This window comes from Canis lupus, chromosome 3, assembly GCF_048164855.1.
Source record: "Canis lupus baileyi chromosome 3, mCanLup2.hap1, whole genome shotgun sequence".
NCBI classification, from domain to species: Eukaryota; Metazoa; Chordata; class Mammalia; order Carnivora; family Canidae; genus Canis; species Canis lupus.
The window spans coordinates 64,968,152-64,996,016 of record NC_132840.1 but is presented as its reverse complement, the minus strand read 5'-3'; the positions used below and the strand labels follow the sequence as shown (position 1 = coordinate 64,996,016).

The 27,865-nt window shown below is 36.3% G+C and overlaps 1 protein-coding gene across 10 annotated transcripts in view; it reads left to right on the top strand.

Moving 5' to 3' along the window:
* C3H11orf65 (chromosome 3 C11orf65 homolog) overlaps positions 1-27,865 on the top strand; it is a 60,214-nt gene that overhangs the window by 30,345 nt on the left and 2,004 nt on the right. For 8 of the 10 annotated variants that reach the window (XM_072821846.1, XM_072821851.1, XM_072821845.1 and 5 more), the window contains 5 exons: positions 4,493-4,546; positions 4,813-5,013; positions 6,347-6,477; positions 20,065-20,235; positions 26,642-26,697. In XM_072821846.1, coding sequence (XP_072677947.1) covers positions 4,493-4,546; positions 4,813-5,013; positions 6,347-6,477; positions 20,065-20,235; positions 26,642-26,697 — 613 coding nt within the window. The remainder of the gene's footprint in view (positions 1-4,492; positions 4,547-4,812; positions 5,014-6,346; positions 6,478-20,064; positions 20,236-26,641; positions 26,698-27,865) is intronic. The other 2 variants (XM_072821853.1, XM_072821854.1) reach the window with 2 other exon arrangements.

Here is a 27,865-nt window from a genome sequence, read left to right as displayed (position 1 = left end):
GGGGGGTGCCCAGCAGTAGGAGAGTTCTCACTGTCCTGTGCCTTCCCCACTTCCACCTATCCCAGAGAGGAATGAAAGATTGCCAGCTTTGTCCATCATGGGAGCCCTGGGATCTGGGGCCCTGTGCCACTTGAACTGTGCTCCTGGGGAACACCTCTCCCAAAGAGAACAGAGTACAGCCACTTCCATCCATTGCTAGCCACTAGGGTAAAGGAAGCTCCAGAACTAGCCCACCTGACCAACTGGCTGCTCCCAAATGCCCCGAGGGCTGTGGTGCTCCAGCGCTTTACTGATATCAGACCTCAGTTTTCAGTGAGCTTTTCCCCGGGTGCCCCTCCTCTTATAGTGACTCTGGGAGTCTTGAGGCTTCACTGTCTCTCCTGTGATTCTGCCTGATTTCCCTGCCAAACACTTATCCATCAGGGAAAACTCCAGCATGGATTTTTAAAGCCCCTGCTTCTCCAGGGCTGGGCTTTCCTGCCCCAGAGGCTTTTGCCACTCTGCTTTAGCCCTGCTAGTCACAATTTTCCTCCCCACTCTATTCTTTTTTTATTTTCACCTTCCTAGCTTGTTAGAAGAGAAAACTGCTCTCTCTGTAGCTTTCCAGGTATTCTATCTTTAAATCTCACATAGAATTTGTAGGTGTTCAGGATATTTTGAAAGTTATCTACGTAAGTTTGTGGGGACAGATGAGTTGAGGACACCTACTCTTCTGCCATCTTCGATTCTTTTGGATTTTCTGCATGAACAAGCATGCCATCATCAAATAAGGAGTTTTATAGTTTTCCTTTCCAAATATACATTTTATTTCTTTTTCTTACACCTATGCATTAACTAGAGCCTTCAGTAAATTGGTGAATAGAAGTGATGACCACTCTCATTCCTGATTTCAAAGCGAAAAAACCTCAATAATCAATCATTAAGGTGTGCTATAGATGTTTGTGTAGAAAACTTTTATTAGAAAAGCTAAAACAAGGTTTTCCCCCAATCCAAAAAAACATGGATGTTAAATTTTATGACACTTTTCTGATCTTATTGAGATATCGTTATTTTCCTTGAATGTTAAACTACTTAACATTTCTAGATATACACACTTTGGTTGAAATGTCTTCTGCTTTTATAATATCAATGAACTGGGGCACCTGGGTGGCTCAGTTGGTTAAGCATCTTCATTCAGCTCAGTCATGATCCCACAGTTCTGGTATCAAGCCCCACATCAGGCTCCATGCTCAGTGGGGAGTCTGCTTCTCCCTCTGCCCCTCATTCCTCCTGTTCTCTCTCTCTCTCTCTCTCTCTCATTTCTCTCTCAAATAAATAAATAAAATATTTGAGAAAAAATAAATATCACTAAACTTAGTTTGCCAATACTTTGCTTAAATTTTTGCACTACATTCAGGCAGACCATGTAATTTGCTTTCTCATATCGTGTCTGTCAGATTTTGGTATCCCATTTAGCTGGCATAGTATAACAAGTTGAGAAATGTTCCTTCTCATGTTGTGTGTTATTTATTCCATAAATGTTTGAAAGGATTTATCAGTGAAACCTTCTGTGCCAGAAGTTTACTTGGTGGAAAGATTCTTTTTTTTAAGATTTTATTTATTTTAGAGAGTTAGAGGAGGACAGAAGGAGAGGGAGAGAGAATCTCAAGCAGAGTCCACACTGAGTGCAGAGCCCAATGCAGGGCCTGACCTCAGGACCCTGAAATCATGAGCTGAGCAGAAATCACTAGTCAGACACTTAACTACTAAGCCATCCAGGTGCCCCTTTTTGGAAAGATTCTAAATTACAAATTCAGTTTATAGTTATAGGTCTATTCATATCTTGTATTTATTTTTGTGCTACGTTTGATACGTTGTATTTTTCTAGGAAGTTGTCCATTTCACTTAGATTTCCAGGTTTATCTACAAAAATTATAATATTCTCTAATGATCTTTCTAATGTCTTCAAATCTATAATAATTTCTCCTTATTTTCTTCCTAATATTGATTTCTTCCTTCCTTAATTAATTTTTTATTAGAGTATAATTAATATACACTTATTTATTTTCAAATGTACAACATATTGATTCAACAATTCTATAAATTACTCAGTGCTCATCAAGATAAGTGTAGTCACCATACTCTATCATTGCAGTCATTATTGACTATATTCTCTATATTCTAGTTTTTGTCTCTGTGACTTATTTATTTTTAAAACTGGAAGTTGTTCTCCTTAATCCCCTTCATCTATTTCACCCATTCCCCCCACCCATTTCTCCTCTGGAAACTACCAGTTGGTTCTCAGTATATAAGAGTCTAGTTTTGGGATCCCTGGGTGGCACAGTGGTTTGGCGCCTGCCTTTGGCCCAGGGCGCGATTCTGGAGACCCGGGATCGAATCCCACGTCAGGCTCCCGGTGCATGGAGCCTGCTTCTCCCTCTGCCTGTGTCTCTGCCTCTCTCTCTCTCTCTCTCTCTGTGACTGTCATAAATAAATAAAAAAATAAAAAATAAATAAAATGTTTTTTTTATAGACAACATACAGTTGGGTCTTATTTTTTTAATCTATGTTAGTAGTCTCTGCCTTTGACTTTGTATATTTAGACCATTGATATTTAATATAGTAATATCTAACATATTTGTTAATGTTTTCTATTTCTTGCCTTTGTTCTTTGCTTCTTTTTTGTATTGCACTATTTTTTGTCTTCTGTTTTAATTGAGCATTTTATATAATTACATTTTCTTTCCTTTAAGCATATCACTTGTACCTCTTTTTTACTATTTTTGGTTTTCCTAGTTTGCAGTGAATATTTACAACTAATCTAAATCCACTTTAAATAACACTATTAAGTCATGCTGAAAGGAACTGCCAATACCCAACCAACCCTAATCCCCATTTGAGTTTGCAGATGGTAGAGGATAAAGAAGTAAACTCAAATCTTCCCAAAGGAACATCTGAATTTCCTACAGGCTTTCAGAGTTGAGGAGATAAAGACTTGCCAGGACCACAGCTGAGAAATAGGGAAAAGCTAGAAATGGAACAGATAAGGATTACTAAAACTGCAATCCAAGCTCAATTCCACTCCATTTCTAATTGGATTTACATGATCATCCCTTCACCCTCACTGAATAAAAGAGGAAAGAAAAAAATCCATGAAGCTGTACACTTGAAATTTTCCTACTTTAGTGGAAATAAAAGTTTATATATAACAAATTTTGTTTAAAATGTATATACAGTTGACCTCGGAACAACATTGGGATAGGGGCACTGACCCCTCATGCAGTCAAAAATCCATGTGTAATTTGTAAGTCTCCAAAAAGTCAACTACAAATAGGCTACTGTCAACAAGAAGCCTTACTAATAACATAAATAGCTAATTAACACATATTTTGTATGTTATATGTGTTACTCTATTCTTACAATAAAGTAAACTAGAAAAAATAACATGTTAAGAAAATCATAAAGAGGAGAAAATATTTTTACAGTACTGTATTACAAAAAATCCACATATAAGTTGACCCGTGGTCTTCAAACCCATGTTGCTCAAGTGTTATCTGTATAAATCTTATGAATTTTTAAAATATGTTTGAGACCCTGTTATAAAACATGTTTTTTTCATGTTTGAACTGTGACCTTATACACGTATGCATGTGTAAATAGACTGTTTAGTCACGAAAAACTTATGCAAAACTTTGTGTGATCTTTCAGGCTTTACAGACTGAATGATTTAAGATAACATGTATTTTTTCATTTAACTTAATATTATTGGGAGATAAGATTGAACTGTGTTCTGATTGATGACCCAAAATTGTTTTTACTACTTTCCATTTGGTGCAGGGCACAATAATTTAGAAGACCAATATACAATTCTTATAAAATTTAAACATGGGATTTTGATTTAATAAAAGCTAGTTAGGTAAGGTCATCTGGTGTTAAACTCAGATTAGCCAATCATAATTTTTTCTCTGAATTTACTTGTAAGATAATATTTAATAAAATCATATATTTGAGGACTTCTGTAAAATTTCTGTTTTATGAATAACAAATCTGTTGGCTTTTATACTTACATGTTGCATATAAAGTAAACATAGTTTGTTATCATTTTTCCAGTTATCATGAAAGCTGTTTTACTTTGATTTCCCATAAGAAATTAAATCTTAAAATATTTGGGGCAGCCCCAGTGGCCCAGTGGTTTAGTGCCACCTTTGGCCTGGGGTGTGATCCTGGAGACCCAGGATCAAGTCCCACGTCAGGCTCCCTGCATGGAGCCTGCTTCTCCCTCTGCCTGTGTCTCTGCCTCTATCTCTGTGTGTCTCTCATGAATAAATAAATAAAATCTTTTTTTTAAAAACAATCTTAAATTTTTTTTTAATTTAAAAATAATTCTTTGAGGTCTATTTACTTGACCTTTTTCATAAATAATCAATATTCAGTGACTATTTTAACATGATAGAATGAGAAATAGTGAACTGATATATACAGAATGTTGAAAAGTAATATATGTTTTTTATAGGCAGAGCTTCTAGATGCTGCTGCTGGTATTCGTGTACGATTCAGATTAGGTGGTGTAAGTATGGATAAATTCTTATTTGGTAGTTTTAAAACACATTTCTGTGAAGTTTAAGAAATGTAAATTTTTCGGGGGGTAGGGGTGAATGGGTGACGAGCACTGAGGGGGGCACTTGACGGGATGAGCACTGGGTGTTATTCTGTATGTTGGTAAATTGAACACCAATAAAAAATAAATTTATTAAAAAAAAGAAATGTAAATTTTTAAAACAAACCAGTTTTATAATTAGATTACAATGGTCCTTTGAACTTTTCTGTATACAGGTTAAATTTCCACCTGATATATACTATAAAATTTTCACTCATAGACATATTGAAGATCTGTGTGCTAATAGCCCTAGAGATTATACAAAACTTCCAGCAAAATATACATCTCATATTAAAAGCGATGATCTTCAGGAAGAGGATCATAGTGGCTGGTATCATCGTGTAGAGAACAATGGCTGGAGGCCTGTCTCTGATACAGTAAGAAAAGAGAAATATTAATAATTTTGAATCTTTTATAGTTAGAAACTCATTTGTCTTCTTGAAAATTAATTTTAAATTAATAAATCTTGGTAATTTAACTGATAAAAACTGATTATGTTAACTACTCAGGGGTTACTAATAATAATTCCAGATCAGCAATATATCTTTTTTTCTTTACATTTACTTCTAAATGCTGTTGATGCTATATTAATCCTTGGACTAGAGGTGGGAATTCTTGAGAAAAATATGAAATTTTCTCTTATAGAGCTTGGAACATCAGAGACTGCTGGGAAATCATTTGGATTGTTATGATATTTGGAGCTTTAACATATCCTCATATTAATTGAATGGAATGATTTTAAATATACATAATTCTTAAAACATATATGTGATTTTCCATAGACACCGTGTTTGGTGTCTTTTTTGTGGAGATAATCTCTACCTAAGGATATTTGTAAGCTTACATTTTATAGGTTAATATGATCAGGTTCAGTAGCTCTAGGTGTTTGCTTATATGGGCTCATAGCCTCATTTAGATCCTGAATCTCTGGTATGCAGGTTATAGAATGTGGTATATTAAGTATACTAAGTATGAAAGTGAAAATGATCAAGGTGTGAATGCATGCATTCATTCAACAAACCTTATGCATACCAAACATATGTCAGGTATCATACCAGATGCTAGGGATACAGTGTTATGTAAAATAGTCCCTCCCCTTAAGTATTTTTCCTTTTAATTTTGGAGAGAGTCAGGTAAAAAGAATATTTCATTACAGTGCCGTAAATATGTGCTCTAAGAGGGACAAATACATAGTGTGGGGGATAGCAAACTCTCTTCCTTGTTCTTCAGTGTGTATGTGGTGAAGGAGAGGGAATGAATTTGAAGTAGATAAATAGGCAGCCAGTTAGGATAGCATGTCACATAGGGAAACCACAAAATCTTGGGACATAATAATGAGACTCTGTTCTTGGAGGGCTCCTATACTCCTTGGGAATTAGAATCTTCAAAAGTTAAGAACACTAAGAGTAGGTAAGGTCTGTTCTTATGAAAAACAAAAACAATACTGGAACATGTTCATGTATCCATTCAGCTAATAGTTATTAATAAAAAAATTACTAATACTAGTGCTTTGTTAGTCTTTCTGTGACATGTGTCTCTGAAAGCTCAATGTACTACTCATAATAAGAAATACCTTAGAGGGGTGTATTCAGTTCTCTGTTTCTGCTTTGGCATATTCCTACTGAACTCACAGAAATTCTTGTCTATAGCCAGATAACCTCACAATCAGTATTTCAACACTTTGTATGTTCATTTTTCATTTCTCAATAGTTTTGGATGTCTACTGAAAATGTAGAGTTGGAAGACAAAAAAGAAACTGAATTCCATTTCTCTAAACTAAAGAGAAGGCAGGATATGGAAAAGAAAAGAAAAATTAGAAAAATAGAATGGATGAGAAAAATGTAAGTTGATGAAATGATTAGACATACTAATATATGCTATTTTAAGTTCTTTTTAAAAAGTGCTATCACTACTAAAATAATTACATGTTAATTTTCGAAAGACAATGTAAGGTTACAGTTATCTTTTTAAAAATATATAGAAAGCAAACATTTAACAAATGCCTGCTTTTGTGAGACACTGTTAATCTCTCAGCTGTAAATGGGGAAAGACATGTTGTCTTTGATCTCAAGGAAATTGCAGTCTTTTGGAATATCAGATATGAAAATAAGCATTTACTCATATATCAGTTAACTTTTATTTTGCCCTCCAGATACACTTTGTACCCTTCTCAACCCTTCTTTCAGCACCCAATACTCTAACCTGCATGGATTACACTGAAAGTCATTCTGGACCTGTCTAACAAATGTTAAAAGCAAGCCAAAAAAATCAGATTGTGTTCACAAGTTTACTTCACTGCATGCCCAGGACAAATCCCCCAAATATTTAAATGAATACAAAAACTCCACTATCCCAAATTATATAAAATTCACAATGTCTACCATATAGCAGTCAATACCAGGCATGCAAAGAAACAGGAAAATAGATGCCATATGAGAAGAAAAATTAATCAGTAGCAACAGACACACAAAAAATATCTTTTAAAAATGAAAGTGAAAGAAAAACTCTTCAGACAAATAAAAGCTGATTTCTCTCATCATAGTAGACCAGCACTGCAAGAAATTTTTCTGGCAGGAGAAAAATGATTCTAGGTAGAAATCTGGATCTATACAAGGAATGAAGAATTCCAAAAGTGGTAATAATGTAAATAAATATAAAGGACTTCTATTCTTACTCCTTAAATCTCTTTAGAGGATAACTACTGAACTATACACTTAAAAACAGATATGATAGGGAACCCTGGGTGGCGCAGTGGTTTAGCGCCTGCCTTTGGCCCAGGGCGTGTTCCTGGAGACCCGGGATTGAATCCCATGTCGGGCTCCCAGTGCATGGAGCCTGCTTCTCCCTCTGCCTCTCTCTCTCTCTCTGTGACTATCATAAATAAATTAATTAATTAAAAATAAATAAATAAAAACAGATATAAATTTTATGTTACACAGTTTTCTCACAATTTTGAAAAGATAGATATTAAAACTCTAAAGGAGTTGATATTAATATTGTCAATACAATTCTACCTAAATTTTTTCATTCCACAATTGCACTTCTTTTCACTTATATTGAAAATCTTCAAGTAAAATACAATTGCTTTTTTTACATTACAAATAAATTGCTCCAAAAATAACAAAATAATATCAATACATATGTTGCAATTACTGAATAAAGTTCAGTAATTGAATAAAAAATTTTTAAGTAAATTTGCTGTTTAAAACAGAAATGCTGACAATATATTGTGACATTTATAAACTTAGAACAGTACAAAAGTAAAATGTGTTATGACAATATAAAGGTTGGGAGAGGTGAAATGGAAGTATACTGCTAGAAGGTCCTTATTCTACTTATAAACTGGTATAATATTGCTTAAAGGTAGACTGTGATTGTTAAAAACCCTAACGAACTGTGAAATCAGTAATAACAAGAACAAAGGTGTAAATATAATAATTTAATTATGGAAATAAAATAGCCTCATAAAAAAAACATCAATCCAAAAAAACATCAATCCATTTTTCCAAACCTGAAAAAAGAGGAAAGGAAACAAAGAAGAGAGGGGACAAATAGAAAGCAAATAGAATGATGAAAACTAAAATCAATCATATCAATAATAATATTAAATGTAAGTAGTCTAAGTACCCCAAATAAAAGCAGATGTTGACAGCCTGGATAAAAAAGCCGCACATAAGAACGTAACAATCCTAAATATGTGTTTACCTAATAACAGAGGTTCAAAATACATGAAACAAAACTGTACTACTGTACTGAAAAGACAGATAGATAAAACCAAAATTATAATCAGAGATTTCAAAACCCTTTTACTAGTAATTGATAGAACTAGTGGACAGTAAGTTAGCAAAGATAGAGAAGTCTTGAGCTCAACTATCAATCAATGTGATATAATTAGCATTAATAGAACACTGGCCTCAACAATAGAAAACACATTCGTTTCAAGTATATGTGAAATATCCGGGATCCCTGGGTGGCGCAGCAGTTTGGCGCGTGCCTTTGGCCCAGGGCGCGATCCTGGAGACCCGGGATCGAATCCCACGTCGGGCTCCCGGTGCATGGAGCCTGCTTCTCCCTCTGCCTGTGTCTCTGCCTCTTTCTCTCTCTCTCTCTCTCTCTCTCTCTCTCTCTCTGTGTGACTATCATAAATAAATAAAAATTAAAAAAAAAGAAGTATCCATCTATATTCTGGGTCATAAAACAAACATCCACAAATTTGAAAGAGTTAAAATCATACAAAGAAAGTTCTTTGATCACAATGGAATTAAAAAGTAATTAATAATAGAGTAAAATTAATAAAAGAAAAATTTCTGGGAAACCTCCAAATATTTGGATCTTAAACAGAATACCTCTATATAATCTATGAGTTAAAGAAGTCATAAGGGAAATTTGAAAATACCTCTGATTTAGGGATCCCTGGATGGCGCAGCGGTTTGGCGCCTGCCTTTGGCCCAGGGCACGATCCTGGAGACCCGGGATCGAATCCCACGTCGGGCTCCCGGTGCATGGGGCCTGCTTCTCCCTCTGCCTGTGTCTCTGCCTCTCTCTCTCTCTGTGACTATCATAAATAAATAAATAAATACCTAAAAAAAATTAAAAAAAAAAAAAAAAAGAAAATACCTCTGATTTAATGAAAATGTAAATAAAACATAAAAATTTGAGGATGCAGCTAAAGTAGTACTTACAGATAAATTTATAGTATTCAATACTTGTATTTAAAAAGAAAGATCTCAAATCAGTAATCTAACCTTCCAACATAATAATCAGTAAAAGAAGAGCAAATTAAACCCAAAGCAAGTAGAAGGAAGGAAATGATAACAGTAGAAAATAGTAATATTGCAAATAGAAAACCATTGGAGAAAATGAATAAAATCAAAAGTTGTTTCCTTTGAAAAGAACAATACAATTTATAAACCTCTAAATAAAAATTTAAGAAGAGAACACATGCAATCCAGAAAAGAAATAAAAAGCAGGATATTACTACCGACCCTACAGACAATATAGATATGAATCATTTAATGCCCACAAATTTGAAAAATTAGGTGGAAGAAAAATTCACTGTGAGGCATATACCAAAATTCAAAAATGAACAAAAATAACATAAATAGGTCTATTAAAGAAATTGAATTTTTAAATTCAATTATATTTAGTTGAACTATTAAATTATTAAATTAAAAATTCCACAAAGAATACCCTAGGTCTAGATGAATTTCTTAGTGAATTTTAGTAAGCATTTAAGAAAGACAATACAAATTCTATATAATATTTCCAGAAATAGAGGGGACTATGTCCCAACAATATCTATAAAGTATTACCCAATATAAAAACCACTTGAGGCTTATAAAAAACAATATTACAAGGAAATAACCAATATCTTAGGAACATATATACAGATAGTAAATTACATCATGAACAAATGGTGTTTATCCAAGGAGTACATGGATGGCTTAACATTTGGAAATCAGGCAATGCAATTTACCATCTAACAGACTTACAAAGAAAGTTGGATATAACCATCTCAATACATGCAGAAAAAATACTACAAAAATCCAACAACCATTTGTTTTGAAAACTCTTGTTCAACTAGGAATAGAAAAGAACCTCCTCCACCTGATAAAAGACATCTACAAAAAACCTTCAGCTAAGATTATACTTAAAGGTGAAAGACTAAATGCTTTCCCTCTAAGGATAAGATATCTGTTCTCACCACTTATTCACAACACTGGACTGGAGATCCTAGTCAGTACAATAAGGAAAGAAAGAAGGATGAGGGAGACACTGAAATTGAAAAGGAAGCTCTAAAAGATTCTTTATTCACAGTTGACATTATTGACTAGGTACAGAATCCTAAACAATCTACAAAAAACTTACTGGAACTACTAAGTGAGTTTGTCAAGGTGTGGAATCTTGCCATATTCCAGCAAGAAACAGTAGGAAATTGAATTTTTAAAAATACATTTACAGTAACAACAGAAAAATTAAATACCTCAGTGTAAATTGAAGAAAAAAGTCTGTATGACCTGTCCACTAAAAACTGCAAAACACTGCTAAGAGAACTTAAAGAAGACTCAAATACCTGATGAGATATAGGTTGGTCATGGATCAGAAGTCTCCGTGTTGATAAGAATTCCATTGTCTCCAAATTGATCTCTACATTCAATTCAGTTACGATCAAAAGTTACAACAGAATTTTTGAGGAAATTGACAAGTTGATTTGAAAATGTATATGGAAATGCATAGGAAGTAGATTAGCCAAAACAATTTTGGAAACAAAATTTGGAGAACTTTTACTACTTGATTCTAAGATTTTTATAAGGCTACTATACTGAAGACATTGTGTTATTAGCATAAAGATAGACATATAGATGAATGGAACAAAATAGAGAGTTGAGAAATAGATACACATGAATACTGGTAAGGTTTAACACAGGTGCCCAGGCAATATAATTGGAAAATGATGTTCTTTTCAACAAAGTGGGTATTCAAATGCAGAAAAATGAACTTTGACCCTCATCTCACAACATATATATAAAGTTTTATATCTCAAAAGAGGTCACAGATCTAAACATAAATGCTAAAACTATAAAATACCTACAAGTAAGCAAAGAAGACAATCTTAGAGACCTTGGTTCTGGCAAAAATTTCTTAAATAGGACACAGAAGGCATGACATATAAAGTTAAATTGCAGCTCATTCAAGTTAAAAGCTTTTGTTCTTTGAAAGATACTATTTAAAAAAAGACAAGCTACATGGATGTTAAATAACTGGAATTTAAGTAAAATCTTGAGAAAAAAAGACAAGCCACGGACAGGAAGAAAACATTTCATATATATATATATATGACTATCATCATTAGTTATTAGGGAAATGCAAACTAAAACTTTAATAACTTACCACTGTATATGCACAGGAATGGTTCAGTCTGCCATACTAATTGTTGGCACAGCTATGGAGTGAATGCAAACTGCTACATCCACTTCAAGAACCAGTTTGACAGTTTTCTTACGAATTAACATACACCTACTATTCATCCCAGGCACTCTACTCCTAGGTATGTACCCAAGATAATAAAAACACGTCCACAGAAAGATTGGGTATGAGTGTTCTATTTGTAATAGCCAAAACCCAGAAAGAACCCAATGTCCATCAACCCAAATGTCACTGGATAAACAAATTGTTGTTATTTACACAAAAGAATACTACTCAGCAATATGAAGGAATGAACTTTTGAATCACATAACAACATGGATAAATCTCAAAGTAACAATGCTGAGTGAATGAAACCAGTCAAAAAAGAGTTCATACTGTATGATTTCATTTACATAAAATGCTAGAAAATGTGAACACATCTAGAAAGATATAAAGCAGATCACTAGCTGTCTGGAGATGAGGGTAAGGGGATGAAGGGAGAAAAGAATGACAAAGGGGCCCCAGGAACTTTGGAGGGAGATGGATATGTTTTTTTTTTTTTTTTTTTTTTTTTTACTGTAGTGATGATTTCACAGGTGTATACTTATGTCAAAACTCTTCAAGTCGTTCTGTTTAAATGTGTGGGTTTACTGTACATCAGTTATACCTCAGTGAAGTTGTAAAACCTTTTGTGACTCCCTCCCTCACCCGTTTTCTCCACCCCCCAACCCCTCTGCCTTGGACAGTCACCAATCTGTTTATCTGTGAGCTTGTGTATTTTTATATTCCATGTTTAAGTGAGATCATAGGGTATTTATCTTGCTCTGTCTGACTTATTTTATCAGATAATGCTCTCAAGCTCCATTCACGTCGTTGCAAATTTTAAGACTTCATTGTTTTTATGGCTGAATATTCTTGTGTGTGTGTATCACATTTTCTTTATGCATTCATCCACTGATTTTTATATAAGAACACATGCAGACATTCAGAAGATCTCCATAAAGTAGTTCTTCATGTCTTATACTTGTGGGGTGAGTTGGGGGCAACCCAGGAACCAGCTGTAAGGGTCGTAGGCTTACAGTGCCTGCAATTCAGCCAAATGCTTAATGCTCTAGCAGGTCTTATGCGCTAAAAGAAATGCATGAGTGGGGAAGAAGTGGATCTCAGAGACCTGGGATGGGGACATGTGGGCAGGCTGAGAATCTTAAACTTCAAACTCCTCTGTTGGTGGAGGAAATCCTTCTTCCCTGTTTTGAGGGAACCAGGCCTCCTCTGTATAAAAGCTTTTCAGTGACTACACCTGGCATAGATACTGGATGTGCTGGTGCTGATTGTTCTTAGCATCCTCCCACAAACATCGCCCATTGCCTCCAGCCCATGGTGAGGGTTCTGTCTCTGAGCCCAGACAGAGAGCTGCAGGTCTACTCCAGGAGGAGATTGCTTATAAATCCGAAGACTTACAGGAATTTACCAATCCCTATTAATAGGAGCCTCAGAAACATGCATGAGTGTGGAATTTTAGGTTGTAGATCATAGGCTGAATGGGTTAAATTTACTGACAACGACCACATTCATCTAGAATTGTGAATTTAATGTGTTGGCTTGAGTACCCAGAAGTGATGTTAAATATAAGTCTGTCTGGTTGGCTAATCAAAGCCTGAACTCTAACAAAGCTCTATTACAAAATCCCTGAACTGCTCTAGTATACTATGGAAAAAGGATTTGTGAAATCTCAGGGGAATACATATGTTTGTTCCTTTTACATGCAATCTATTCAGCTGTCCACTAGCTGTCTGTCACTCTAGGAGGTCCTAGAAGATATAGTTTTCATCAAGGGATTAATAAATGAGAGGAGTTCATCAAGAACTCTGTGGTGGCTGATTTTATTGAGTGGAGATGACAGTGGGGAAAGCTGTGGTGGAATTGGTTCCTTTAGTGCACCAGGAATAACGGATCTTTGAAGTGATAGAGGTCAAGTGGTGTCACAAATCACAACTAAGCTTCCAGAAGTGCTTCCTTTAATGCAGCAAGTCAACACAGCCCCTGGCCCCAGTATGCTGCTATTGACTTAACAAATATTCTTTTCCATCTCAACCAGTAAGCAAAAAGAGAAGCAGTTTGCATTTACACGGAAAGAAGAGGATGTATGTTTCCATCTTACCCTCAGAGCTATGTCAGCAATCCTGCTCTTTTCCCTCGGGGCTTGCACATCTCAGTTCCCATAGACCATCACGACTGTCCATGACACTAATCAGATGCAGTGAGCAAAAAATAACTTCCTGGATGACTTACTAAGACAAATGCACACCAGAAGGAAAGAGATACATTTTGCAAAATGTTAAGGGTTTGCCACATAACTAAAGCTTACAGACATTTTGGGATATCCATTCTAAAGTTAGAGACAAGTATCAACACCTTGTAATGTCTGTCTTGAAAGCACACAGCACTTAGAGGGCCTCTCTAGATTTAGGAAGTAAAACATGCCACGTTGGGGTATGCTCCTCCAACCTATTTTCGAGGTAATCTAATGAGGCTACCAGACTCCAGTGGGGCATGGTGTAAGAATGAACATGGTAGCAGGCCCACAGTTGATCAAGGTCCTCCCACTTGGCCTTTATGACCAAGCAGACCCTACAGTATTGGACAGATAGTGAAATACTGTATGGAGCCTCTTGTAAAAAGAAGATCTCAGCACAGAGGGTTTAGGGGGGTAAGGTAATGCCCTTTTCTGCCAAAAACTATTTTACATTTGAAAATCAGTTCTTGTTCCGCTTCTAAGCCCTGGTAGAGACTGGATGCTTGGCAGTAGGATTCAAGTGCTCCATGATTATGAACTGACTTGGGTTTTATCTAATCCAATGAACCATAGAACTGAGTATACAGCATCATCTCAGTACAAAATAGACGACGTACATATGAGAATGGATCTGAGAAAGTCCAGAAGGCTTCAGTAAGCTGTATGAGAAGGTGGCTCAAATTATTTCAACACCCGCATATGCTGCATTGGCTCTGCTGCATCTCCAAGCCTTTGACCTTATAGGTAAGCTAACAGATGGAGAATACATTAGGTCTGATCCACCATGGATCTGCACAGGATTCTGGCAATATCCAAATATGGTCAGTCACTATATTACAATGCCTCAATAGGCCCAAAGAATGGTCAAAGGGTATCTTCCCAGTGAGTACAACCAGTTTTCTACTTTGTATAGAAAGGAGGTATAGCTTGAGATAAGGATCTTATTGACTGTGGGCAGTAACCAAAAGCTTTTCAGCTGATTGGGTACTTGAATGGAATTAAATGGGAAAATTGGTGATTAGGTCTGGGGACAGGTATGCTCAGAATGGGCATAGAGTGTCTTTGTGTCTTTGTGAATGTCTTCCAAAGGGCTAAAGAGGCAGAAAACTAAGTATTCAGATGGACAAGACGATCCATCCTGTGGATGTCAGGTTTTTTTACCTGGATACATCAAGTGGTCGCTCAATGGAGCCATGTACAAAGTAGCCATGGGTACAGGGATGGAGGCTACATATAGACTCATAAATATGGTCTTTCTTCACTGAGATTGTTCAGGTTATACAGTCACAACTAACTGTACAGCAAAGGCCATTGCTTTGCCTCCGACAGTGACATGTCCTGGCTATGTGGTGTCAGGGTGATTATATTGAACCCTTCCCATAAACAAGTGGCATCTCTTTGTGTTTGCAGAGATAAACAGATATTCTGGGTGTGTATTTTGTTTCTCCACTTGCATTACCTTTGTCAGCATTTATTACAGAAGCCGTATTCATCATTTTATTCCATACAACATTGCCTCCATGTAAAGGAAGTGTCGTAATAGGCTCAGAACAACAAAATACACTCACCATATGTGCCATCACCTAGAAACAGCTGGCATTGACAAGAGTGGTTGTATGATTTCCTGAAGCTCAGGCACAGCAGTGGTGGAGAGATACCTGGTAATAAGCCCAAATGAACATGAATGATAAGTTTTATTTCTTTTTTTCCTTTCCTCTGTTTACTCTCAAAACAATTCTCATCCATAACTGAACTAATTACACAGACAGTACCACCTCAAATTCTACTGGTCTAACACTGATTTCTTATATTCCTCATCATAAAAATTGTTTCTTTTTCCATATTCCTCTTGGCCTCAGATTATGACACCATCTTTCTCCCTTCATCCAAGTCAGAAATGTAGGGGTTATCCTTGACTTCCTACCTTTCATAAGCTCCCATATGTTATCTGTTCTAAAGTTCTGCTAATTTTGTGTCCAAAAACTCTCCCACATCTGGCACGTCCCTCCCTTCCCAACTGCAGGTTCTCAATGCTCTCATCTCTACTTCACGGGCAGAGTACTTCTACTTAGTCTCTTTGTCTCTAATCTTTTTCCATCTCTGCGTAAACACTGAGGCTGTCTCGAAAACAAATTAAATCACCTCCTTACCTGAAACACGTCAGGGGCTCCATCCCACACGATAGTTCCCCTCCCTAGGTTACTCTTTTCTGGGTCAATTCCACGGCCACAAGGTTTTCATCTTTTGATAGTTAGCTCAAACATCCCTTTCTTAAGCCTTCCCTGACTTAACTAGGCACAGGCACTTTTCTTGGATACCCTCATTGATGTTTTATATACTTGGCTGTCACACTTTTGCAAATCTCTGCATGTTTGTCCACCATCTCCACTATACTTTGAGCTCCTAAACAACAGGGACCCTGATCTGGTTATCAGCACAGGGCTGGAGACATAGTAGATGCTTAATGAATACATGTTATTTGTTGAATGAGCTGAGTCACTAAATGGCTGGATGTTGTAAGGCTGCAGGGGATGAATAAGAAATGTTATTTTGTGTGCTTTGTTTGCTGATGGCATCCTCTATCTGAATTTTGCTGACAATCAGCAGGGAACAAAATCAATAAAATTTTGATATTTTTTTTACCTCTCTTTTAATTAAACAAAATTTGATTTTTACATTCCCTTCCTATGCCTTACAGATCTTAGCTCTTCTTGACTTCTTTTCCAGTTTAAACTTTGATTCTTGCTAGGTCTTTTACATTTTAACTTCTCTCCCTGTTGGTATATTCAGAAGAACATTTTTATAGTGCTTTTTTCTCTAAATTTTCTATCAACAACATTATCTCTATAGCCAAACTAGGTTTTTGGGTTTCTTTAAGATTTTATTTATGTATTAGAGACACACAGAGAGACAGACAGACAGACAGACAGACAGAGGGAGAAGCAGGCTCCATGCAGGAAGCCCAATGTGGGACTCGATCCCGGGACTCCAGGATCATGCCCTGGGCCGAAGGCGGCGCTAAACCGCTAAGCCACCGGGGCTGCCCAAGTTTTTGTTTTAAATATCACTCATTTTTTTTATAAAACAAGTTATGATTATTATAATGTGATCTGTATTTCGGGTTTCTGTTCTATTTGAAACTCTGTTCTACTTGCTAACCAATTGTTGCTTGATTACTGTTATAGCCCACTTAATTATAAATAGTGACCGATATTTAAAGAGTTTAAAACAAATTATTGGAATAAGTTTTACAGTTCTCTTTAAAACAAATCCTCTTTCCTTATATCCTTGATGAGAACAAAAATAAACTGTTGTAAATCACTGTTGTCAAGGAAAAAGAAATATCCAGGTTTCCATATCTAATCACAAGTATATATTTTGGGAGGCAAAATGTAGAACTCATAAAAAATGTGCTCAACCCTAGTTTCTGATTTTTAAATGCATTTTTGTTGTGGCATGAGCATTAGTTAATAAACCTGGGCCATTGGGTATCATCACTCACTCATTCATTCAGTGCATTTTTTTGAGTGCCTATTATGTTCAGGGAATATAGAGCGGAAGTTTGCAATTTCTGCAAAGGAATCCCCACCTCTGTACACAATGCATTGCAAGTGGTGGACACTTGATAAATATTTATTATATAACTAAGTCAATGAAAAACTATGGAAAAATTGTGAAATTATCCTTTCTTACAATTTGTGCTCTTACCAACCTACAGAATGGGAGAAGATATTTGCAAATGACCTATCAGATAAAGGGCTAGTATCCAAGATCTATAAAGAACTTCTTAAACTCAACAGCAAAGAAACAAACAATCCCATCATGAAATGGGCAAAAGACATGAACAGAAATTTCACCAAAGAAGACATAGACATGGCCAGCAAGCACATGAGAAAATGCTCTGCATCACTTACCATCAGGGAAATACAAATCAAAACCACAATGACATACCACCTCACACCAGTGAGACTGGTGAAAATTAAGACAGGAAACAACAAATGTTGGAGAGGATGTGCAGGAAGGGGAACCCTCTTGCGTGGTTGGTGGGAATGTGAACTGGTGCAGTCACTCTGGAAAACTGTGTGGAGGTGCCTCAAAGAATTAAAAATAGATCTGCCCTACGACCCAGCAATTGCACTGCTGGGGATTTACCCCAAAGATAAAGATGCAGTGAACCGGCAGGACACCTGCACCCTAGTGGTTCAGCAGCAATGTCCACAATAGCCAAACTGTGGAAGGAGCCTCGGTGTCCATCAAAAGATGAATGGAGAAAGAAGATGTGGTCTATGTATACAATGGAATATTACTCAGCCATTAGAAACAACAAATACCATTTGCTTCAATGTGGATGGAACTGGAGGGTATTATGCTGAGTGAAGTAAGTCAATCGGAAAAGAACAAACATTATATGCTCTCATTCATTTGGGGAATATAAAAATTAGTGAAAGGGATTAAAGGGAAAAGAGAAAATGAGTGGGAAATCTCAGAGAGGGAGACAGAACATGAGAGACTCCTAACTCTGGGAAACAAACAAGGGGTGGTGGAAAGGAGGTGGGTGGGGGGATGGGGTGACTAGGTGATGGGCACTGAGGGGGGCACTTGATGGGATGAGCACTGGGTGTTAGGTATATGTTGGCAAATTGAACTCCAATAAAAAATATATACAAAAAAAAAACAATTTGTGCTCTTACTAACCAATATAAATCAAAAGGCATTTTCCTGCCTCTGTGAAAATAGCTCTCATGGGTCGTTATCTATTTAAAGTTTGAAAAAGCAGAAACTTCATGAAGGCAAAGACATATCTTGTCACTGCCCTACCCCTTACTGTCCAGGAATTTGCAAGCCTTCTTTTACTGAATGCTTCCTATGTGCCATCGTTCTGAATGCTTTATAAGGACTTATTCTTCTAACCTCTCAAGAATGCTGAGGAGTACCATTTTAAGATAATCTGAAGCCCCAAAATACTAGGTTATTTGGCAAAGGTCATAGAGCTAGTAAATCAAAGAAACAAGACTCAAGGCCAGGTAGCTGGAAATCAGAGTCCTACCTAGCTCCATGCTACCACTGAGCCGCTTCCTACTCACTGTTGAATTAATAAGTGAAAACGGCTTCAGAGTAGGTTAACTTTTAAAATGGAATACCGGGGGCAGCTGTGTGGCTCAGGCAGTGAAGCGTCTGCCTTCAGCCTAGGTCATGATCTCAGGTCCTGGGATCGAGCCCTGCATTGGGCTCCTGGCCAGCGGAGAGACTCTGCTCTCCATCTGCTGCTCCCCATGTGCTCGTGCTCTCTCTCTGTCAAATAAACAAATCTTTTAAAAAACAAAAATTAAAAAAAATGGAATACCACTGTAGTGTAGGTCTTAAAATGAAAAACCAAAGAAAAATCCTGTTTTCTAATGTTCTTGTAAGGACTGCTAACTTGTCTTTACTCACTTAGCTCACGTTTGGTGGATGCATTCATATATATGTGCTCACACTAACATGAGACAGAACAGTGCTGCCAAAGAAGTCTGGACTGGGAGTCAGATTTGAATATGGGCTCTGACATCTGTTTACTACCTACATGATCTTGAACAATTTCTTAACTTCTCCAGCTCTCAATTTCCTCACCCATAAAATGGGAATAAAAATAGCTGTCACAAATGGCTATGTCTTTTTAGAGAGAATTAAACAAGATAAGGTATGAAAAGTACTTGACACAAAAAAAGATGTTACCATATCTTCCTTTTGCCTTCCCTCCCCTTTCCTCTTCTTACCTACTATTAGCCACGTGACCTTGTTTTCTGGGACTTAATCTCTCTCCTGTAAGACAGGAGGGCTAGTCGTCTGGTCTCCAAGATCCTTTAAGACTCTGTAATTCTGTGATTTGGTGATTTAATAAGTTGGTTTTTCATTGTATCATAACAGTGCAATGTACTTACAGGTGGTTTTGAAACGAGGCTTCACCAGTTAGCATGGTTAAGTTTCTTCCTTCCTTTTCCTTTCCTTCTTTCTTTTCTTTTTCTTTTCATTTCTTTTTTTCCCAAAAGATCCCATGACATAGAACTTGGTTTGGATGTATTTGAGTTAAATAGGGTAAAAACTTTGTGCAATATGTAAATAGTTTCACAGCTAATATATATATATATATATATATATATATATATATATATATATATATGAACTGCATTTCCTAGTAATCACCTGTTTCACAAGATTTATGTCTCCTTTCCTTTCCTCTGTTTAGGTACTATGCAGGAAGCCTACAGGCTAAGTCAACAAATCCTAAAACTCTAGATTTAATTCACACAGCAACCCAGGGGCTCATGAGATCAGTCGAAGGCAGTGGAATAGATGCTGTGATGGAATGGGAAGTGGATGAAGTGCTAAACTGGACAAATGCACTGAACTTTGATGAGTAAATGCATTCTGCTTTTACTGGGGAGCAAGGGCAGCCCTCCTGTACATTTCTAATGTTCCCACCCCCATGTCTTGGGCCCACAAACATAATCCTAAAAAAAAAAAAAAACCAAACAAATGAGTATTGTTTGTCTAGAAAAAAAAGAAGAAATGAGGGAAGAATATTAAAAGATGATATAAAAGTAGAAAAAAAATAAGATTTAAGGATTTTTTAATTGAAGTGTAATTAACATATAGTGATGTATGAGTTGTAGGTCTATAATACAGTGATTCAACAATTCTGTACATAGCTCAGTGCTCACCATGATAGGTATAGGCACTATCTGTCACCATACGACTTTACTACAATATTATTGATTGGGTTTCTGATACTGTACTTTTCACCTCTGTGACATTTATTTTATAATGGAAAGTTTGTACCTCTTAATCCCCTTTGTCTATTTCAGCCATCCTGCCACCCCCCCCCCCACTTTGACAGCCATCAGTTCTGTATATTTAGAATCTGTTTTTTGGTTTGCTCATTTGTTTCTTAGATTCCACACACAGTGAAATCCTTTGACATTTTTCTTTCTCTGTCTGACTTATTTCACCTAATGAGGTGACTATATTTCACCTCATTATACCCTCTAGTTCCATCAGTATTTTCACATGTTAAGGGTTCATTCTTTTTAATGACTGAAAAATATTCCACTATTATATATATATATATATATATATATATATATATATATATATATATCTCACATCTTTTTTATCCATTCTTTAGCAAATAGACACATGGGCTGCTTCCATATCATGGCTACTGTAAATAATGCTGCAATAAACATACATATCTTTTTGAATTAGTATATTCGTTTCTTTCAGTAAATACCCAGTAGTGGAATTACTCGATCATCTGGTATTTCTATTTTTAATTTTTTTTGAGAAATCTTTATACTGTTTTCCATAGTGGCTGCATCAGTTTGCATTCCCACTGAAAATGCACGAGGGATTCCTTTTCTCCACATCCTCACCAAAACTTGCTATTTCTTGTCTTTTTTATTTTAGTTATTCTGACAGATATGAGGTGATATCTTATTGTGGTTTTGGTTTGCATTTCCCTGATGAGTGGTGTTGAGCATCTTTTCATGTGTCTGTGGCCATTTAGATGCCTTTTATTTCTTGTCTGATTGCTGTAGGATTTCTAGTACTATGTTGAATAAAAGTGGTGAAAGAACATTCTTATCTTGTTCCTGATTTTAGAAGAAAAGCTCTCAGTTTTCACCATTGTTAGCTATGGGTTTATCATATATAGCCTTTATTATCTTGAGGTATGTTCTCTCTCAACCTACTTTGTTGAGAGTTTTTATCATGAATGATGTATTTTGTCAAATGCTTTTTTAAAAAATCTATTGAGAGGATTGTATGGCTTTTCTCCTTCTTCTTGTTAACATGATGTATCACATTGATTGATTTGCAAAAATTGAGCCACCCTTGCATCCCTTGACTAAATCCCGCTTGATTGTGGTGGATGATACTTTTAATGTATAATTGAATTCAGTTTGTAAATATTTTGTTGAGGATTTTTGCATCTATGTCATCAAGCAAATTGGCCTATAGTTGGGTATTTTTTTTTTCTGTAGTGTTTGACTGATTTGGTATCAGGGTAATGCTGGCCTCATAGAATGAATTTGGAAGTCTTCCTTTCTCTTCTATTTTTTGGAACAGTTTGAGAAGAATAGGTATTAATTCTCTTTTAAATGTTTGGTAGAATTCATGTGTGAAGCCAGCTGACCCTGGACTTGTGTTTGTTGGGAGTTTTTTGATTACTGATTCAATTTCATTCCTAATGATTGACCTGTTCATATTTTTCTATTTCTTCCTCATTCAGTTTTGGAAGATCATACATTTCTAGGAATTTGTTCATTTCTTCTGGGTTGTCCAATTTGTTGGCATATAATGTTACATAATATTCTCTTATAAACTTTTGTATTTTTTTAAAAAGATTTTTATCCATTTATTCATGACAGAGAGAGGGAGGCAGAGACACAGGCAGAGGGAGAGGGAGAGAAGCAGGCTCGATGCAGGGAGAGTGACATGGGACTCGATCCTAGGTCTCCAGGATCATGCCCTGGGTTGAAGGCGGCACCAAACTGCTGAGCCACCGGGGCTACCCAAACTTTTGTATTTTTGTGGTGTTGATTATAGTTTCTCCAAAATAATTTCTGATTTTATTCTCTTTTCTTTCTTGATAAGTCTAGCTAAAGGTTTATTACTTTTGTTGATCTTTTCAAAGAGCCTTCTCTTGGTTTCATTAATCCTTTCTATTGTTCTTTTAGTCCCTATATTAATTTATTTCCTCTCCAATCTTTATTATTTTTCTCCTTCTACTGACTTGAGGCTTAGATTTTCTTTTTTTAGCTCCTTAGGTATAAGGTGGGGTTATTTGTTTGAGATTTTTCTTGTTTCTTGAGTTAAGGTGTGTTTTTATTATAAGTTTCCATCTTAGAACTGCTGCTGCTGTATCCCAGTGATTTTGGACTGTTGTGCTTTCATTTTCATTTGTCTCCATGCATTTTTTTCTTTGATTTCTTTGTTGACTCATTGGTTGTTTGGTAACATATTGTTTAGCTTCCAAGTGTTCGTGATTTTTTCCAGGGTGGTGTTTTTTTTTTTTTTTAATTTGAGTTTCACACTGTTGTCATCAGAAAAGATGCTTGATATGATTTCAATCTTCTTAAAATTATTGACACTTGTTTTCTGGCCTAACAGCTGATGTATCTTAGAGAATGTTCCATGTGCACTTGACTATGTATTCTGCTGTATTTGGATGAAATTCTCTTTATATATCAGTTAGGTTCATCTGGTATAATATGTTGCTCAAAGCCACTGTTTTCTTATAGATTTTCTGTTTGGGTAATCTAACCATTGACAGTGTCAAAATCCCCTAGTATTATGTTATAACCATCTATTTCTCCCTTTATATCTGTTAGCATTTGCTAGGTGCTTCTATGTTGGGTGCAGAGGTATTTACAATTGTTATATCCTCTTGTTGTATTGATCCCTTCATCATTATATAATGCCATTCGTTGTCTCTTACTACTGTCTTTGTTTTAAAGTCTGTTATAAATATTGCTACCCTGGCTTTTTTCTCCACTTCCATTTGCATGGTTCCATGCCTTCACCTACAGTCTGTATGTGTCTTTATTTTGAAGTGATCTCTTATAGGCAGCATATAGATGGGTCTTGTTTTTGTTTGTTTGTTTGTTTGGTTGGTTGGTTGGTTTTTATCCATTCTGTTATCCTGTGTCTTTTGATTGGAGCATTTAGTCAATTTACATTTGAGGTAACTATTGATAGGTATGCACTTATTGCCATTTTGTTAATTTTTTTTCTGGTCTTTTTTTTTTTTTAATTTATGATAGTCACACAAAGAGAGAGAGAGGCAGAGACACAGGCAGAGGGAGAAGCAGGCTCCATTCACCAGGAGCCCGACGTGGGATTTGATCCCGGGTCTCCAGGATCGCGCCCTGGGCCAAAGGCACGCGCCAAACCGCTGCGCCACCCAGGGATCCCTCTGGTTGTTTTTGTAGTTCTTTTCTGTTCTTTTTTCTTGTTCTCTTGCTTTCTTCCCTTGTGGTTTGAGCTATGCTTGTATTCTAAGTTGAGACTGGACAACAAAAGTTTCAAAGGAATCCAGCATGATTATTTGAGAATATTTAAGTAACTTATTGAGCTCAAGCTATTGATTATCTTAGGCAAATCAAGCTTGCAAAGACTTTCGCCTACAAATGGCAGACATTAGGTGTAAGCACCTTTTCCACAATGTAATTATGGTCTCCACAGGAGATCTCTGTTAGATCTTCATGGCTATCCGGATATTTGCAACTGTCTTAATGACACTATGTTGAGAATTTCAGAGTCTGATATTTTTCCCTTCAGGAAGATTGGTAGCCACTAAAATCTGTGGACAGGTTTCAATAGTCCGACCTTTAAAATGACATAAATGTGTTGAACATTGATGTTCAGTGATACAAACCAGTTTCTTCCCAAAAAACTTGTGTGCTAGCTCCTTGTATGGCAGATGGACACTCCACTGGGAACAATCATGCATATCTTCTGATGGAATATCAACTGAGAATAATATTGTTATTAATTTGAAGAATAAATAGAGCCAACTTAACTTTTGGACTCAAGGATACTGAGGAGTACCATTGCCCTTCCGTGGTATCCAGAGATATACTGCTACAAGCATTTAGAATGTAAAACAATCCTTGCATTGCCATGATTGAATCACCCACATGATGGCTACTATGACAGCTGCTGACATTTATCCTGATGGATTTCAGGGTCATATTCTCTATCAAGATGGATGTTCCTCCCAGAGTCTTCATATTTTTCAAACTGCAAGTGAATTTTGACATAACCTGTTCAGTGGTCAGCTGCTGGATTATCTTAGTTGCCTGATATTCTGTGAATCCTGTTAGTGAGAGCTCTTTGCCTATGTGTGTTACAGGCAATTTGTCTGAAGCTGTTCCTTTGATATCTAAGACATGTAGTTATGTGGCCTTTCTGGCCAGGGACTTTTCCTAGGCCATTAAGGTGTTAAATTTATACTTTTGAGAGATTCACCGTAGGTTCCATATATACATTATTCTGAAAAGGTCCAAAAATATCTTAGTGAGAAAGACAGATCAGGTCTATGATATAAGCAGCATGGTAATGCTTTCATTAGATTGTTGCTTGCATTTGTAAAACTTAGATTTCTTATTGATTACAGCTGGTATGTTCACTGACAATTTTTTTATGCAATCAAGTAAGTTCATGTCCTAATCTCAGGTAGAACAGGGTTAGTGATCAGCCTTAAATATGGTGTATGTTTGTGCCCAGACTGTCAGGTCATAAGATACAATTGACTGAAGGTCCTTTATATTGGTTTCTTGAAAATGGAATGAAAAACTTTCAGTATATAAATCCAAGGAAGCAGAATGATTGACATCCAATACTTCATAGGGCTCCTCTGAGGAGAGCAACCACTGAGGACAGAATTTGCCTAAATTTAAAGTCAAACCAGACTGAATTGTCTACTATGAGATTCTGGAGGGGGTTTACACCACCTGATGTTTTCCTATATCTTTTTCATGTGGCAATGATCCAGCAGCATCCCATTTAAAGCTGTAGAATAAAGTTCTTGGAGCAACAATAGGTAGTAGTAACAAGAAGGAGCCAACTTAGATACAATACTTTGTTTTAATTAAATGCTGTTGGATAATATACACCTTCCTATAACAACAAAAAATCCAGAAACAGTCAACAAAAGTAAAAACAATTCACAAGGAATAAATAAATACTTGAAAAATGATAGCATTTTCTGAATTACATGATTCAGAATTCTCACTTTTTTCTCTGTCACGTCCATTGTCAGCACCTTTTGGAACCAACTCCTTATTTAATTTCTTGGGTGCAGCCAACACCTTACCTGATTTCAAAGAGGCTTGGGAAAAGGGATGAAATAGGATGTCACAGGAAACCTGCCTCTTTAAGTCTCCACCTCAGCTTTGTAGCTCATCAGGCCTTACCTTCCCTATTTTACGTCTTTTTGGGCTTCCTTTGTCTCCCTGATTCAGTCTCTGTTTAGGAAACAGAGGTGGCAGCCCTAAAATCATGCTCTATTTAAATGTAATTTTTTATATTTTTCAGACATGTCAAAGATAGCACCATTGCTCTAATATAATCATAAAGCATACACTTTAAATTTCCATTGATATGTCAGAGACCATAAGTCCAACAATCAAGAACCAAGGAGAAAGTGTTTCATTGTGGTAGTTTTCCCCTCACTTTTTCCCTCCCAGAGAATTTTCTGTTTGTAATTTTAATTTAGAAGTTAGCTGGGATCCCTGGGTGGCGCAGCGGTTTAGCACCTGCCTTTGGCCCAGGGCGCGATCCTGGAGACCCGGGATCGAATCCCACGTCGGGCTCCCGGTGCGTGGAGCCTGCTTCTCCCTCTGCCTGTGTCTCTGCCTCTCTCTCTCTCTCTCTGTGTGACTATCATTAAAAAAAAAAGAAGAAGAAGTTAGCTGAGATCTTAGTATGCATTCAACTGAGGACATGATGTTGCAGGAATGAAACAGCATAAAATGAGAAGAGGTATGCTGGAGGGAGATCAGATGGCACAAATATGATAGAAGGCACCATTTTTATTCCTCCTCCAATTCCTTGTCCTAGAGGTTGCTTTAGATACATGAGAGCTAGTTGGAGATGGAGAAGTCATGAGAATTAAACATTTGGACCTATGAATTTGTCACCATCAATCCAAGATTTCATAGTGAAAGTGGAATTTTAGAAGTAGTCTAACATGTACTAATGAATCAATTTATTACTAATACGTTGACTTAATTTAATGAATGCCCATATAATGTGCTTAGGTATATTGCCAACTGGAAGGAAATTGCTACAAGCAACTCTTCAGCTAACTTCACAAGTAGGTGATTTTTAGCAATACTTTTATGGGAAATCCTTGTGAACAAAAATGACACATTTCACACATGTGCACATTTCTAAGCACCTAACATTTCAGCAGCCTGCATAGTATGTAGACATAAATGAATTTGCTAAGTCATTTTTACCTTGATATGTAAGCCTGTTATTTGGAAATAGAAGAAAATTTTCTGTCTTATTTATGTTGGATAAGATGGTTTTAAAAATTAATCCTCCTTTTGAAAAGTTACTTCTCTCATGGTTTCAGTAATTATTTTTAATGAGCAAACTTCACTTGGCAAAATAAATGCCTCAAAATATTAGAAATAAGGGCACCTAGCTGGCTCAGTTGTTAGAGTATGTGATTTCTGATCACAAGGTCATGAGTTCAAGCCCCACATTGGGCATGTACAGCCTACTTTTTAAAAAGTGGGGTTTTTTTTCATGTTAGAAATATTTTTTTTAGGTTCTATGTCACTTGTCCTGCCAGTGGCCCACAGTACTGAGAAGCTGAAAGTGATAGCATGTTGAGGAAGCATATTCTCATGTCCTAGAAATTTCAATAATTCTAATATAGCTCAAGCCTAATTATTGTTATTGTATAATCTGAGTGTATGGGTTCTGTCCTGTGATCATCACTGAGAGGCAGTAAAGTGGAGAGTTTACATTTGTGGAGTGTTGATTCAGACTGCATGGTTTTGAATTTTGGCTGTGTGATATCGGAGAAATTACTGGCTCAGTTTCCTCATCTGTAAAATTAGAATAACAGTAGTACCCAGCTCATAGGTTATTGTGAGGTAATAAGAGATAATACATGTGAATAGCTGAGAATAGTGCCTAGCAATAACATGTCCTCATAAATGTTAGCTGTCATTTGCCTTAACCTGTCTGCTTATCCCAATTCACGGCCACCCCAACAGTCCATGTGTCCATTATGCTTCTCCAGCACCTCCAAACTGACAATCATCCAAAGCACTCCCCACACAATAGATAGTGATCTTTTACAGATTTAAATCAGTACAGTTAAAACATTTACTTAACAAACTCTTTTTAAGGAATTACTATGTGAAAGTGCTGTCTTAAAGTGCTTTATAAAATTAATTCCTTTAATTTTCAGAACAACTCAATGAGACAAGGTTCATTTTATAGATAAGCAAACAAAGAGATACCAA